General features: G+C 43.1%; 1 protein-coding gene across 2 annotated transcripts in view; it reads right to left on the bottom strand.

The window, feature by feature from the left end:
* The window catches only part of IL15RA (interleukin 15 receptor subunit alpha), a 37,014-nt gene that overhangs the window by 13,785 nt on the left and 6,600 nt on the right, over positions 1-16,629 (bottom strand). For both annotated transcript variants that reach the window (XM_080669640.1, XM_080669641.1), the window contains exons 2-3: positions 3,061-3,255; positions 1,165-1,257 (exon numbers count right to left, since the gene is read on the bottom strand). In XM_080669640.1, coding sequence (XP_080525766.1) covers positions 1,165-1,257; positions 3,061-3,255 — 288 coding nt within the window. The remainder of the gene's footprint in view (positions 1-1,164; positions 1,258-3,060; positions 3,256-16,629) is intronic.

The following is a 16,629-nucleotide window of genomic DNA, read 5'->3' as shown; positions in this document are numbered from 1 at the left end:
TCTGTTGGTAGCCAGCTAACTAGAAGGAAACCTTTTTTGGCCTCTCCATCCTCCCTTCAGCAGTGGTTCTCAGCTTTGGCTACCTAAGAATTACCCAGGGAGCTTCTAGGATTCTGATTCCCAGATTGCTCTCGAGAGTTCCAAGGTGACCTCAGTGGACAGCCAAGATTGGGAGCCATGCTCTAGGGAGGTGGGCCAAGCATAACAGGATGACTGTGCCTAGAGGGGAGGAGACAGGGGCCAGGAAAAGCCACAAATTGGAAAATGAGACACAAAAAATCAAGAGTTAAGTGTAAAGTAAGGGTATCCTAGGACAGTGGTCGGCAAACTCATTAGTCAACAGAGCGGCAAACCCGCATGTGGCTCACGAGCCGCAGTTTGCCGACCACTGTCCTAGGACATGGGGCACATTGTCCCATGATATTTAGCACCCAAGTTTTAGAATTTTCTTAACACTGAGACAGTGCTGAGGAAATTGGGATGGATGATTACCTAAGACTCAGTGGAAATGTGGCACATTGGCAGCTTTGGGCAATGCTGCTACACCAGAGCCATCATAGTTAACGTGCTGATGTTTAGGACTGTTGGGAGGCAATTCTGCATGAGTCTCCCATGTTGCTGAAATTCACTTCTTTTGTTATTAATACTTACAAAGCTCTTTCTAGAATCAGAACTCTGTTTTTTGTTGCTTTTAAAAAATTATTCATAATTGACACAGTATTACATTAGTTTCAGGTATACAACATAGTGATTCAACATCTATATACTTTACAAAGTGATGGCCACAGCTCTGACCCAAGAGTGCTGTGTTTTCTGCCAGTACCCTGAAACCGTGGCGGGCTAACATGTGAGACAGGCCAAACCTCAGACCCTCCCTAGTTTTGACAAGGATAGAAGTCTACAGTTGAGTTTGATCTGACATAATAAGAGTGGATTTCAAACCATTCTTAACCATGCACATATAAAACCAGGATATCAAGCCCCTTTGATTTAAAACAGAAAATTAAGCTAAGGTAAATTTTTGTTCTTGATTTTTAAAAAGTTTTGTTCTATTACATAAGTTTGTAGTGGAACTTCAGCTGTGGTCCATGAATCTGAGGGATTTGTGGGGACCTGAGTGTTAGCAGGGAATGGAAGCCCTTAAAAAATTCCCAATATTCCTACCTTTTCCTGAAGGGGAGGGACTCTCTGGCTCTGGAGTCACCCCTGCTGGCGCTACTGTGGAGGATGGCCTTTGGTGAGTCAGGGAGGGGTCTCCTAGAGAGAGGACAACCACATGGCATTTATGATCCTGAGGGTGGAACCTGGGGTGGCTTCAGAACAGGATATAAACAACAAATAAACATACAAATTTAAAACGGATACATTTGGCCTCCTAGGATAGGCCAGAAGCACAAGAAATAAACTATAATCAATGTTTCCCAACCTGCAGTTCTCATGCAAATATAAGCATAGACTGCAAACACAATAGGCAGCAGGAGTATCAGCAAATTTGTATCAATTCCCTCATCCCTAAGCCCCACAGAGGCAACATTGGATGGGCCAGAACAGATACATCCAGTGGTCTGCAACACAGCAGAGGAAGACTGAGCTCAGGGAACCTGAGTCTTTTATTAATGGCATGACCGTGTCTGCCTTTTCTCCAGAGGGAGGTGCTGTTTCCATCTTCCAAGGCTGTATATATAAATGCATCCTTGAAAAGATCAGGGAAAGGGCCAGTCAGTCCTCTGCATCAAGTAGAATGCTTCCTCCTTGCTCTGCCTCTGATGTCTGCATGGCAGTCATGCCAAGAGAGGGAGAGGTTGAGCGGGAGGGGTACCAGTGGTCTAAACACTACAAATTCAATGAGAAAGTCTGGCTCTCCAAGTCCTACAATAAAGTGAGTTTGCTATAGAACAACCTCCCCTCTGCCCTGACTGGTGTTGCTAAGTGGTTAGAGCGTGGGCCCATGCACCAAAGGGTCGTGGGTTCAATTTGCAGGTTTGATTCCTGATCAGGGGCATGTACCTGGGTTGCAGGTTCGATCCCCATTCCCAGTCAAGGCCCTGCAAAAGGCAACATATCCATGTCCGCCCCCCTCTTCCCCACCGCCCTCCTTGCCTCCCTTCCACTATCTCTAAAAATCAATGGAAAAAAATCATCCGGCGAGGATAAACAAACAAACAAAACCTCCCCTCATCTCCTTACCCCTCTGCTTCCCCCATAGAGAAGTTGGCAATTTTCACAAATGTTATATGAGAAAGTATCTCACTCACTGCTGGACATGCACCAAGTAAGCAATAAATGTTAAATCAGAAGACTGTGGCTTAATGTTTTTCCTAGAGTAAGTGGATTAGTATTTCTGGAAATGGCACAATTGGCTTCCACCACAAGATTAATTGGCTCCGTCTGGCATGGTTATCCAGTTGTAGGTGGTTTACAAAAATTGATTCTGGCGACTTTCCCTCACACTTGCTCTGGACCACTAACTGGACACCAGACTTGGGTAACCAAGTTAGGAAATCTGTGCCCATGTGTCTCCGCAGTCTCCTGGGATGGATACCATTGAAGAATGACAATAATTGCCCTGCAGGCCTTCTCCGAGAAAGAAATTGGAAAAACCCTCAGGGAAGTAACTACGCTTGAGCACACATCCTTGTCTGTAGCCAAATTCTTACTACCATAATCTTAAAGCATTGATGGTAATAATAGTTAATATTTATCAGGTTTCACTGAATCCTTCTACAAACAAGCCACAATGTTGACATCAGGTCCATTTTCTATATGAGAAACCTAGAGTTCCGAGATATGAAGGCCCTTGCTCAAAGTCTCATAGGTTTAGGTAAGTGGCAGAGCCAAGGTTTGAAGCCAGAATTGTGTGACACCCTCTCCGCTCCAAAGCCCATGTACTTCCACCTCCGAGGTGTTGTTTAGAGGTCTATTGGTTTATTTAGCCTCAGACCTCAATACAAATCTCTTGGCCCCACAGATGGGCTATTCCATTACCCACACTGCATCACTGCTCTCTATGTGTCCTTGGCAAGAGTGGCAGGCAGGGATGGTGCAGGGGCAGGTACTTACTGATGCATTTGAGAGTGGGCACTGTCCACTGGGTAATATTTGTGTCCTCGTTACGCAGGCACTTAGTTAGGCTGGACGTACCAGCTTTACGCTTGAAACCAGAGTTACAAATATAACGCTCCCTGGAGTTCTCATTATAACTCTTGACTTGGATGTTTGCGTTTTCAATAGATGTTGGAGTAGAGCATGTGGTACCTGCAAAAGTACAGATAAGAGGGAGAGATGAACAAATTTCAGCTTGTTCAAAAATCTTCCAGAAGCCTTGCCTCAGGTGCCAGACTTTCAGCATAGCTAGACACGGAGGAGTTATCAGAGAAAACCTCCTTTGCCTCACTCTCACTTCCCATCCTCCCCAGCCTCAATCTCTCTCAAAGGTATCCATCTCTCTGTTTCTCTTCTGCCTCATCCATACCAAGCCTTTGAGTTCTCTTGCCTAAACAAACAGCAATAGCCTCCAGGCAGCCAGCATTATCTTTATAAATGAATATTTGATGGCTTCACTCTTTCCTGATATTCTGCTGATCTTAAAATAAAAACTACAATCCTTAAGTCTTCAAGGATCATCCAGAACTGGCCCTGCTTGCCTCTCTAGCTACTCTTTCCCCTGGCCACAGAGGCCTGTGGTCCCCTAATGCCACTTACCAGGCCTTCCCTCCCACCCCTCGCCCCCCTCTTGGCTGGCCATCTGTCATCCTTCCTCAGGAAAGTCTTCCCTCATCCCACAGTCAGGCCCTGGAGTTCTCTGTTCTTTCCCTGTATAGTTGTTTTCACAGTTGTATTTAAGATGTTGAGGTGATGTAATGAATATACTAGGTATACTGGTTAATAATAGTGGATTTTGTAATCAAAGAAAACACGATAATTTCAAGAGAAACATCAAAAGTGCTTTATAAAAAGTAATGTCCATCGCTAGCTACACATTTCCCCATCTTTCAGGTAATTTGTGGATACCGTCCCAATAGAACTTTTCTTGTTTTGAGGCAAACCATTCAGAGACCCAATTATCCACTTCTTCGTATGTTTTGAAGTGCTGCTCAGATCGTGTGATGCCATCATCCATCAGAACCAGTGGTAAACCGAAGGAGCAAGGTCTGGTGAATACAGCGGGTGGGTGAATAACTTCCCAGGCAAGATCTTTTAACGTGTCTTTAACTGGTTTTGAAGTGTGTGATGGTGTGTCATCATGAAGCAAAATTAGTTTGCCATGTCTTCTGGCACATTCTGGTCGTTTCACGATCAAAGCATGGTTCAAATTGATTATTTGTTGTTGGTAGCGATCAGTATTAACAGTTTCACCTGGTTTTAGAAGCTCATAATACACCACACCTTCCCGATCCCACCAAATGCAGATCATTGTCTTCTTTCTGAAGCAATTTGGCCTTGCAGTCGATGCTGATGGTTGACCTGGATTAACCCATGATTTTGTGCATTTGGGATTCTCATAATAAATCCACTTTTCATTACCAGTCACAATTCGATGCAAAAAAGACTTTCTTTCGTGTGTTGAAGCAACATTTTACTGATGACTTTTCGGTTTTCCATTTGTCTTTCGTTCTGTTGATGTGGCACCCATTTTCCTTCCTTTAAAGTCTTTCCCATTGCTTGTAAATGATCGGAAATTGTTTGCTGAGCAATGTTTAATCTTTCTGAAAGTTGTTTTTGACACTCATCTTCATCCAATAATGCTTGTAATTGTTGGTCTTCAAACTTTTTCAGTTGACCTGGCCATTCTTTGTCTTTCACATCGAAATCATCACTTTTAAATAATTCAAACCAGCATTCACAAGTATCTTGAGATGGAGCATGTTCACTATAAGCTTCCCAAAGTATTCAGCAGCACTTTTCTTCAAAATAAAGTATTAAGAATACTTTATAAAGAATTAAATACAAAATAAAGAATTAAAACTTCTCGCAAATGCTATTTTTTTGGCATGAAATTCAACATTTTTAAGTGTAAAAGTATCTGTGATGTTAACACCTTCAGCAAATTTGACATATGAAGTTTTGAAGCTTGTTGTCAATACAACAAAATAGCATACATATCAAATCGCATATATATCAACATATGTGTAACTCCATATATTATTAATCGGTACACCTAGTATGTCTCACCATCTGCACTGTAAGCTAAAAAAGGTAGGGGTCACATCTATTTTGCCCAACACTGTATTCTCTGAGCCTAGTACAGTACCTGGCAAGAATAGGTGCTCAAGTAATACTTATTCAAAGAATGAATGGATAAAATTTCTTCCTCAACACCAGGCTTAAGTTTGAACTTCTAATATAAGAATTCTATTTATTTAATTTCTACATGTATAACCGGCTTATCTAATTCTTCTAACTTTTTTGGAAGAAACCAGAGGCAAGATGAATTTCCTCAGGTGGCTCTAATTTGTGACAGCTGGAATTAAACATGATTCGAGAGAGAGAAACCAAGATGGCGGCATAGGTAAACAACTGAAATTGCTGCCTTGCACAACCACTTCAAAACTACAACTAAAAAACAAATCGGACATCATCCAGAACCACAGGAAGGCTAGATGAGTGGAAATTCTACAACTAGAATGGAAGAGAAAAGCACACTGAGAGTCAGAGGAGCTGTGGAAGTAAAATGCAGAGGTACTGAGATGCGCGCATGCACGCTGGCAACTGAGTACGCGACTGGCTTTTTCTTTTTTTCTTTTTTTAATATATTTTATTGATTTTTTTTAGAGAGAGGAAGGGGGAGGGATAGAGAGTTAGAAGCATCGATGAGAGAGAAACATCGATTAGCTGCCTCCTGCACACCTCCTACTGGGGATGTGCCCACAACCAAGGTACATGCTTTTGACCGGGATCAAACCTGGGACCCTTCAGTCCACAGGCCGACGCTCTATCCACTGAGCCACACCGGTTAGGGGCGCGGCTGGCTTTTTCAATCTGCAGGGAGACACAAGCTCCCGACTGCTCTGAACTCCAGTTCCAGGCGAGACTCTGGGGACCCAGATTCATACAGGGAGAAACTGGACTGTCTGGCAGCGGGTGAAACTCGAGGGTGCCTTTCTCTCAGAGGTGCTTGCAGTGATTACCAAGGAACACTGAGACCCGAGGGCCTCTTAGAGCAGGGCTAACGGGAAGCCATTGCTGTTTGCTCCGCCCTGAGACTCTGCCCCACCCAAGCTATGTGCAGAGGCTTTTTCATATGAATGGCCTGGCCCTTTGAAATATAAATTTACCTAAAAAAACTACAGCTGAGTCAGAGAGACCCAGAACATCCAAAAGAAGGCCCAAGGCCCCACAGCCATTTGCATTGCTTCACAGCTGGGCTTCATCTGGGCACCTCCAAAACCCAAACAAAGAAGAGGAATCTGCAGATCTCTCCGTAGCTCCTGCTGGGTGGCCTCAGGCAGAGGCTAAATTAGCACCTCCTTGGAGATCCAAGAGCCAGTGTACCCAGGGGTCAGAGTGGGACCATCCAGATTACAATTTCTCAGATCCATAAGGGACACACTCAGGGGGCAGACTCAGTGAGCAACAAAGCCCCACTGAAGCAAGTCTTGCCTCATAAGGGTGTGTCCAGCACAGAAGTTCTCCCATCGTAGACACAGCTGATCCTCACAGCCAATTGGCCTGGAGGTCAAGTCCTCCCAGTGATACCAACAACAATCAAGGCTTAACTATAACAAGACTGTGCACACAGCCCACAAAGGGGTGCACCAAGAGTGTCCAACTCAGGTAACTGGGGAGGCTGAGCCACTGGGCCCTATAGGACACCTAGCACACAAAGCCACTCTGTCAACTCAGGGAAGCAGCCAAAATGTAGAGACAAAGAAACAGGTCACAAATGAAAGAAATGGAGGAAAGCAAACAACTGTATATAGAGTTCAAAACCACAGTTACAAGGTTTTTGAAGAATTTTCTGGAAAAGGCCAATAAATTTAGTGAGACCCTCAAGGATATGAAAAAGGACTAACTAGAAATTAAGCATATACTGACTGAAATAAAGAATAATATACAGAGATCCAACAGCAGACTAGAGGATCGCAAGAATCAAGTCAAAGATTTGAAATACAAAGAACAACAACAACAAAAAACAAACAAACAAAAAAAAATCCCAACCAGAAAAGCAAAAAGAAAAAAGAATCCAAAAATATGAAGATAGTGTAAGGAGCCTCTGGGACAACTTCAAGCGTACCAACATCAGAATTATGGGGGTGCCAAAAGATGAGAGAAAGCAAGATACTGAAAACCTATTTGAAGAAATAATGACAGAAAAATTTCCCCCACCTGGTGAAAGAAATAGACTTACAAGTCCAGGTAGCACACAGAACCCCAAACAAAAGGAATCCAAAGAGGATCACACCAAGACACATCATAATTAAAATGCCAAGAGCAAAAGAAAAAGAGAGAATATTAAAAACAGCAAGAGAAAAACAGTTAGTTACCTACAAGGGAGCACCCATACAATTGTCAGCTGATTTCTCAACAGAAACTATGCAGGCCTGATGGGAGTGGTAAGAAATATTCAAAGTGATGAACAGCAAGAACCTACAACCAAGATTACTCTACCCAGCAAAGCTATCATTCAGAATTGGAGGTCAGATAAAGAGCTTCACAGATAAGAAAAAGCGAAAGGAGTGCATCACCGCCAAACCAGAATTATATGAAATGCTGAAAGGTATTCGTTAAGAAGAGGAAGAGGAAAAAGGTAAAGATAAAAATTATGAACAACAAATACATATCTATCAACAAGTGAATCTAAAAATCAAGTGAATAAAAAATCTGATGAACAGAATAATCTGGTGAATATAATAGAAACAGGGGCATAGAAAGGGAGTGGACTGACAATTCTTGAGGGGAAAGGGGTGTGGGGGTGCGGGAAGAGACTGGACAAAAATCATACACCTATGGATGCTGACAGTGTGTGGGGGGGTAAGGGCAGGGGTGGGGTGGGAACCGGGTGGAGGGGAGCTATGGGGGAAAAAGAGGAACAACTGTAATAATCTGAACAATAAAGATTTAACAAAAATAATAAAATAAACACTGATTCCAAAATGTAAGCTGAAAATTCTGGCAATGTGGCTGTCATTCTGTTCTGTGGAAATGAGGAGTTTCACAAGTTGATATCTAAGGATATTGGCCCAAGAAGAAAATGAAAGACTGAAATGTTGGCCATTTCCATTTTGAGGACGCCATGTTTATTACTGACTTTTTGTTATTGTTAATTATTTATGGCCTGTTGATATTTTTGCATCCATGGAAAAATCCTTTCCTATATAAAAGCATGCAACATAAACGTTAAACACATTTAATGAGTTTAATGAGTTGTAGGAGTACTTCAGACTTTTTTTTCTACATTATGTAACAATAAAACTTGCAAAAAAGAAAAAATAACTTTTTCTTTCACCTGGCAAAACTGTGAAATTGACATTATTTATCATGTACCTAACGTAAAATGCTATAGAGCCCAGGAAAGTATCTATTTATAAGTCCTTGATAACAGTATCCTCCTTGGCACCAATTTTGTAGATTAGGGTTTTATAAAGAAACCCCAAAAGGGTCTTTAATTATTAAAAGACTAGAGGCCTGGTGTGCACAGGGGGGGGTGGGGGGGGAGGGGGCGGGGGGGAGTGGTGGTGGTGGGGGTGTGTTCCTCAGCCCAGACTGCACCCTCTCCAATCAGGGACCCCTCGAGGGATGTCTGATTGCCCATTTAGGCCCGATCCCAGTGGCAGTCGGACATCTATCTCTCTCAATCCAGGACTGCTGGCTCCCAACTGCTTGCCTGCCTGCCTTCCTGATCACCCCTAACCACTCCCCTGCCAGCCTGATCGACACCTAACTGCTCCTCTTCCGGTCCGATTGCCCCCAACTGCCCTCCCCTGCAGGCCTGGCTCCCCCCAACTGCCCTCCTCTGCAGGCCTGGTCGCTCCCAACTGCCCTCCCCTGCCAGCCATCTTGTGGTGGCCATCTTGTGTTCACATGGGGGCTGCCATCTTTGACCACATGGGGGCAGCCCTCTTGTGTGTTGGAGTGATGGTCAATTTGCATATTACCTCTTCATTATATATTATGAGAACCAGCCCTGGTCAGTATAGCTCAATTGGCTGGGCATCGTCTCATGCAGTGAAAGGTTGCCAGTTTGATTCCTGGTCTGGGCACATACCTGGGTTGCAGGCTTGATCCCCAATAAGGCGTGTGCAGGAGGCAGCCAATTGATGTTTTACTCTCACATTGATGTTTCTCTCTCCCTCTCCCTTACTCTTTCTCTCAAAAATCAATAAAAATATTTTTTTACTTAATCAATAAAGAAAAAAAATTAAAGAAATACTTTTTTAAAAGGTGAGGACCAGCTTATGTATTGTTCTACCATGTTTGCTCCAAAATAATGTTGCTGGCCTATCCTTAAGATGAGGTCCTGTCCAATGCCAGAAAGAGTCTATTGCAGAAAAGGTTAAAAAGCAAAATTTTTCTTTAGCCACTTGAAACACTGTATGATCTTTTCTAAAATTAATTTTTCAATCAATTATAGTTGACATACACTATTTAGTATCAGATGTATAGCATAGTGATTAGACATTTAGATAACTTAGAAAGTGATCACCCCCATAAGTCTACCTATCTGACACAACTGTATGATTTTTATATGCTTTTTCCTATTAATTCAATACATTTTAGGTTTTCTTGCATGCAGAGGAGATGAGCAAGAACTAGTTTCTGAGGCCAAGCTTTGCCTGAGGCAGTGGAGGTGGCTTAGAGTGGGCTGCATTGGAAGGAAAGTCCCACACAGGGAAATTCTTCTGCAGCATTTTCCATTGTCCTGGAGCTTGTATGGACGTGTTGAGAAAGTATTGCCGCGCCCCCGACCCGGGCAGAAACCTAGGTTACCAAGTTAGCAGGAAAGCATACAAATCTGTGGGCTTCCTTCAGCTGCCTGGGAGCTGGCTTTTTGGTTCCAGGTGTGGAACCCTGAATAAGTCTCTGCTGAGCAGCTGGGACATCAGCAGGCAAGAAGGTTAGGACTCATCCAAGAAAACTGAGTGAAGCAATCTTTCTACTACGGAGGGTAGTCTGAGGGAGAGACTGAATATAGTGGCAGTTAGATTCACAGACGAGGCAGACCAATCCACAGAAAGCAGGTGAGAAGGAAGGAGAAAGCTGCTATTTAGTCAAAGCTGACCCTGATCCTGCCTGACCAAAAGAAGGTTCAGGTGGCTGGAAAGCAGGCACAGATTCTATTGGGATAAATCAAATGAGAGTGGCTTATTTGAAGCACACAGAAAGAAATCAGCATCACCTGAACACCCAGCTAGAGATCAGAGACATTTTCCAAGGATGGATGGAGATTTGTGTTCCAGAATTCAGAATCCTCACATTCAGAGCTGTGGAAGCTGATCAAATTTTCCAGAATCCGTCCCCCTCCAGGCCTGGTACACAGTTTAAGCTGGATAGGTGGCCAGGCTCACTTCATCCATTTGGGAGTTAGGCTGTCCACAGTACTGTGAGGTAACTGAATCATCAGACTTTCAGACTAGAATTGCCTGATCCTGGCACGTTCCTAAACTCAGCTATGAGAACGAATAGTATGCCAACCAGCCATTAGACCAGCTCTAGGTTTATCCTGAAGATCTACTCAGCATCTGTCAATACAGAGATGCCACAAAAATAAAATGAAGGGAAGCCCTGGCTCATGTGGATCAGTTGGTGGAGCGTTGTCTCATGCACTGAAAGGTCACCAGTTTGATTCCTGGTCAACCCAGGTTGTGGGTTCAGTCCTGGGTCATATGGGAGGCAACCAATCAATCAATGTTCCTCTCTCTCTCTCTCTCTCTCTCTCTCTCTCTCTCTCTCTCTCCCCTTCCCCACTCCCTCCCTGGCCAGTGTAGCTCAGTTGGTTACAGCATCCTCCCGTGCACCGAAGGGTCTCAGGTTCGATTCCCACTCAGGGCACATACCCAAGTTGCAGGTGTGGTCCCTGGTCTGAGCACATATGATTCCCAGTCAGGGCATGTATGGGAGGCAAATGATTGATGTTTCTCTCCCACAACCATGCTTCTCTTTCACATCCATGTTCTCTCTCCCTCTCCCTTTCCTTCTCCCTTACTCTCTCTATAGAATCAGTGAAAAACATATCCTCAGGTGAGGATTAAAAGAAAATAGTAATAAAAGGAAAAGCAAGCTGGGCTAGATAATGAGTAAATAATGATGGTTTGCAGCTTCTGTAGACTTTCCTCACAAGCCCATCTCTGCTGTTAAATCTGGGGGCAAAGGAATAAAGTCACTGCCATCTCTCCTTTTCTTCTTGAAAATTTTGTAGAAACTGGTCATCATCCGTGAGTGAAACAAACTCAGTCCAGGTTTTGGAGGAAGAAATTACAACTATGGAAAGGGGAAGGGGATGAGTAAAATGTACCTATGGTGTTGGACTAGAATTGAGGTTGGGGATATTAGTATGTAATTAGTGTATATGTGTACACATATGTGTACATGAGTTTGTGTGCCCTTGTGTGTCTGTGTGAGTGTATACAGCAAGTATGTACCTGCGTATATGTGTGCTAATGTTGTCCTTTGATAGTGCCTAGAAGCAATGACATATTAGCAGCAAACACACTTGGTACCCAGATCTTGGTCTCTCCAAAAAGTCATTGGAGCAAAGACTGATTCCAGGGTTAGGACAGGGAAAGCACAAGTGAGTGTGGAATATATTGTGCCAGGAAGTAAGGAAGTGCTCAAAGAATGATAGAAACATGTCAAACAATACAGTGGCCAGGTTGAACCGCTCGTGTGAGCCAAATCTGACTTGTAAGTCTATTTATTTCACCAGGTAGGGGAAGTTTTCTGTCATTATTTCTTCAAATAGGTTTTCAGTATCTTGCTCTCTCTCTTTTTCTGGCACCCCCACACTTCGGATGTTGGTACGCTTGAAGTTGTCCCAGAGGCTCCTTACACTATCTTCTTATTTTTGGGTTCTTTTTTCTTTTTGCTCTTCTGGATGAGTGTTTTTTGCTTCCTAGTATTTCAAATCATTGATTTGATTCTCAGGATCCTCTAATCTACTGTTGAATCCCTATATATTATTCTTTATTTCAGTCAGTATATGCTTAATTTATGACTGGTCCTTTTCCTTTTTTTTTTTTTTTTTTTTTTTTTTGGCATTCTCACTAAGATCCTTAAAAGTCTCACTAAGTTTCTCAGAGGTTTCTAAAAGATTCTTAAGTAACCTTATAACCGTGGTTTTGAACTCTATATCCAGTAGTTTGCTTTCTTCCATTTCATTTGTGACATGTTTATTTGTCTCTGCATTTTGGCTGCTTCCCTGTGTTTGTTTCTATGTACTGGGTAGCTGATAAGTCTCCTTGAGTTGATAGAGTGGCCTTGTGTAGTAGGTGTCCTATAGGGCCCAGTGGCTCAGCCTCCCCAATCACCTGAGGTAGATACTCTTGGTGCACCCCTTTGTGGGCTGTGTGCACAGTCTTGTTGTAGTTGCTGTTGTTGTCACTGGGAGGAATTGACCTCCAGGCCAATTGGCTGTGAGGACCAGCTGCGACTACAGTGGGAGAGCTGCTGTGCAGGAGACACCCTTATGGAGCAGGACTTGCTTCAATGGGGCTTTGGTGCTCACTGAGTCTGCCCCTTGAGTGTGTCGCTTATGGATGTGAAGAGTTGTAATCCGGTATGGTCTCACACTGATCACTGGGTACACTGGCTCTTGGGTCTCCAGGGAGATGCAAAGTCAGCCACTGCCTGGGGCCATCCAGCAGGAGCTACAGAGAGATCTGCAGATTCTTCTTCTTTGTATCAGATTTGGAAGTGCCCAGACGAGGCCCAGCTGTGAAGCAAGGCAGGCTGGTGCTGGTGCTGTTTTATGGGTCTTTTATTGACAGGTTTGGGGCTCCCTTACCCAGCTGCAGCTTGTTTGACAGGTTTTTAGCCTGAGAAAGGACAGACCATTCATATGCAAAATCTGCTTTGCATAGTTTGGGTGGGATTATAAATTGGGTAGGGCAGGGTCTCAGGGAATCATCAGGGTGGAGCAAACAGAAATGGCTGCCAGTCAGCCCTACACCGGGGAGGTTCCAGCATGGGAACAATGACCGCTGTGAGCACCTCCATCTGGAAGAAAGCTGTCCCCGAGTTCCTGCCCCAATGCCAGGCAGTCCAGTTTCTCCCCATATGTGTCTGGGTCTCCCAGAGCCTCGCCTGGCACTGGAGATCAGAGGAAGTGGGAGTTTGTAAATTCAGTTCGTGGTGCCAGCCTATTAAAAGGAGCAGCTGGGTCTCCAGCAGCCTGCATGTCACTCAGCCCCAATCTGCACTGGTTTTTACAGTCCGTAGTTCTTACTGCCCATAGTGACTTCTTTCCCCAGCTCTGGAACCCTGGGCTAGGGGTCTGGTGTGGGGCTGGGACTCCTTGCTCCTCCAGGCAGCCTCCGCAGAGGCTATCTCCCTCCCGATTAAAAAAGATTAAAAAAGCGGCACATCCGGGGGCCAGACCAGCCCGTTCTGCGCTTCCACACCTCCTACCAGTCTCAGTGTGCTTTCTTCTTTACTTCTCTAGTTGTAGTCCTTCTACTCAGCCAGCTTTCCCATGGTTCTGGATGATAGTTGTTCTGTATTTTAATTGTAATTTTGATGAGGTTGTGGGAGGCAGCAAGTACAGGTGTTTACCTATGCTGCCATCTTGGTTCTCTCCATCCCCAAATTACTTTTAAATGCTTTAGAATAAAATGCATATGGGTAGAAAGGAGAAATTATAGAGTAAATGGGGCAAAATGTAAGCAGTTGGTGAATCTGAGTTTTGTACTATTCTTGCAACTTTATTATACGTTTGAGGTTATAATAGAATAAATAAGTTAAAAAATAAGCAAAGTTAGTATACAAATAAAAACCACATGAGCCCTGGCTGGGTGGTTCAGTTGGTTGGAGTGTTGTCCAGTATACTAAAAGCTTGTGGGTTCAGTTCCGGTCAGGGCACATATCTAGGTTGCAGGTCAATCCCTGCTCAGGATGCCTACAAGAGGCAACAGGTCGATGTTTCTCTCTTTCTATCTCCCTCTCTCTCTCTCAAATCAATAAAAACATATCCTCGGGTGGCATGTGGAGCCCTTTTTGAGGATTCCTCTTGAAGGAAATTCTAAGAGCCTTTAAAAACTCAGCCAAGATTATCTTTGGTCAGAAAAAAATTTTCTTTAATTTCCCTAACTGGTTTTCATAGTGCAAACTTTTCCTTTTTTCTTGTCTAGTATTCACACCTTTTGTAGTTCTTTTTTAATTTCCAGGGTCCAATATTAGTGTTTTCACTCTTTCTATATTTGGTGTTTTGTGTGTTTTTTTTTTGTTTGTTTGTTTGTTTTAATCCTCAGTCTAGGATATTTTTCCCATTGATTTCCAGAAAGAATGGAAGGGAAGGAGGAGTCGGGGGTGGGGGGGAGGAGAGAAAGAGGGGAAGAGAGAGAGAGAGGGAGAGAGAGAGAGAGAGAGAGAGAGAGAGAGAGAGAGAGAGAGAGAGAGAAACATCAGCATGAGAGAGACAAATCGATTGGCTGCCTCCCACTCATGCCCCTACTGGGGCAATTGAAGAATATGCCCTTGACTGGGAATTGAACCTTTGACCCTTCAGTTTGCAGGCTGACAGTAACCACTGAGCTAAAACATTTGCTGTTTAATTGTAGCTTTGGTTTGCTGTGTGCATTCACCATTGCCATATCGGAGCCCTTGTTCTGCTACGTGAACTCTGCTCCTAACTACCTTCATCTTCATCTTGGGTCCTCTATCCCAATAATTTTCAAAAAGGAGTGGCATCAGAGCCACCTGCAGGGCTTGTTAAAATACAGAGTGCTGGATTCTCCTCTTAGAGCTCCTGAGTCAGTAGGACTCAGGGATAGCTGCCTGTTCATACCTTTCTTAGTTAATGGCATTGATTACATCAGTGAGGGTTTCTTTTATGGGTTCCTCTTGATGTGCTGTTCTAATACTTTTTAACTGGATCTAGTTTCCCCCTCTGTCATCTCAAATCAATCTGTCTCGTGTGTGTGTGTGTGTGTGTGTGTGTGTGTGTGTGTGTGTGTGTGTGTGTGTGTGTGTGTGTGTTGTGTGTGTGTGTGTGTAGCTTAGCAGTACCATGGTTTTAACTTCATACTAGCAAAATCTTAAATCTGCATCTGTGATGCTTTTCTGTAAGTTCACATAGCTGGTTACTGGGATAGAGTGGGATGAATGAAAATAAAACTCAGCTCTAGGAATTTGGCAGTAGACCAGAATGGATAGGTCCATTAAAATGCTAGACTCTGCTCTATGATAAAATGTTCCTTCCTTCTGAGGGAACCAGAATCGACCTTAGACCTTTGGACCTCTTAGGTAATATTATGTTATTGGTGACTGGACAGTCTCCATTCAGCCACAGATCAGTGATTCCAGAGAACATGAAAGACATGAAGTCCCTAGAGGAAAAGGCTAGGTCTATTCAGATGTTCGATTTCTTCACAATTTAGTCTTGGTAGGGTTTGTATATCTAGAAGTTTATCCATTTCATCTAGGTTACTCAATTTGTTAGTGTACAATTGTTCATAGTACTCTCTTATAGTCCTTTTTATTTTCTATTGAATTTATTGGGGGTAACATTAGTTAATAAAATTATATAGGTCTCAGGTTTACAATCCTAAAATACATCATCTGTATATTGTATTGTGTGTTTACCACCCCAATCAATTTAATTTTTTAAAACAAAGATAACCAATTATCTTATTAAGATTTGTTATAAATAGCCAATTTTTTTCAGCTCTATCATAAAATAAGTTGCCATATTTTGTCTCTCTTTAGGCCATTTTATTTCATTGATTTAGTTTCTATCTCTACACCATAATTCAGGTAGTAAGTCCTGATAGCTAATAGAGCAAGGCTGGTTTGGGAGAACTGACATCCTTATGGTATTTAGTCTTCTTACCTGAAAATCTTCTTACTTATTTAGGTTTCTTTTAAAAAGTTTTATCATTTTTTACATAAGGGACTGAAAAGTTTTGTTGGTTTATTACTAGGTACTTAATTTTTTATTGTATGCGCTTTTGTAAAATAATTGTGTATTCTGCAACCTTGCTAAACTTACTTATTCTAATTGTATTTTGGTAGATTCCATAGGATTTTCTATGGAGATGATTATGTCATGGATTATTTGAGTATATTTCATAATTCTATTTCATTTCCCTTATTAGCTAACTATCTACAACTTTTTGTTGTATTATTTTAGTGGTTGCTTTAAGGTTTATAGTATATATCTTTACCTTTTCATGGTTTATCTCCAAGTGACATTACACAACTTCACATATCCTATCTAATAAAGAGGGAATATGCTAATTGACCCTCAAGCCGTCACAAAGATGGAAGCTCCCACAGCCAATAAGGAAGGAATATGCTAATTGACTGCCATGCCCTCAAAGATGGCAGCACCCACAGCCACAAGATGGTGACGCCCAGTTCCCTCAGCCCCACTGGGGCGGCAGGTGCATGGCAAGGCTGGGCCCGCCCTCAGGTGGGCCTGGCCACTCCGCGCCTGCCTCCAGAGTCCCCAGCCGCCCAGGGCTGGCCTGAGGTGCA

This window comes from Plecotus auritus, assembly GCF_963455305.1.
Source record: "Plecotus auritus genome assembly, chromosome: 1".
Classification (NCBI taxonomy): Eukaryota; Metazoa; Chordata; class Mammalia; order Chiroptera; family Vespertilionidae; genus Plecotus; species Plecotus auritus.
The sequence above is the reverse complement of the archived record's forward strand: the minus strand, read 5'-3'. Positions and strand labels throughout refer to the sequence as shown.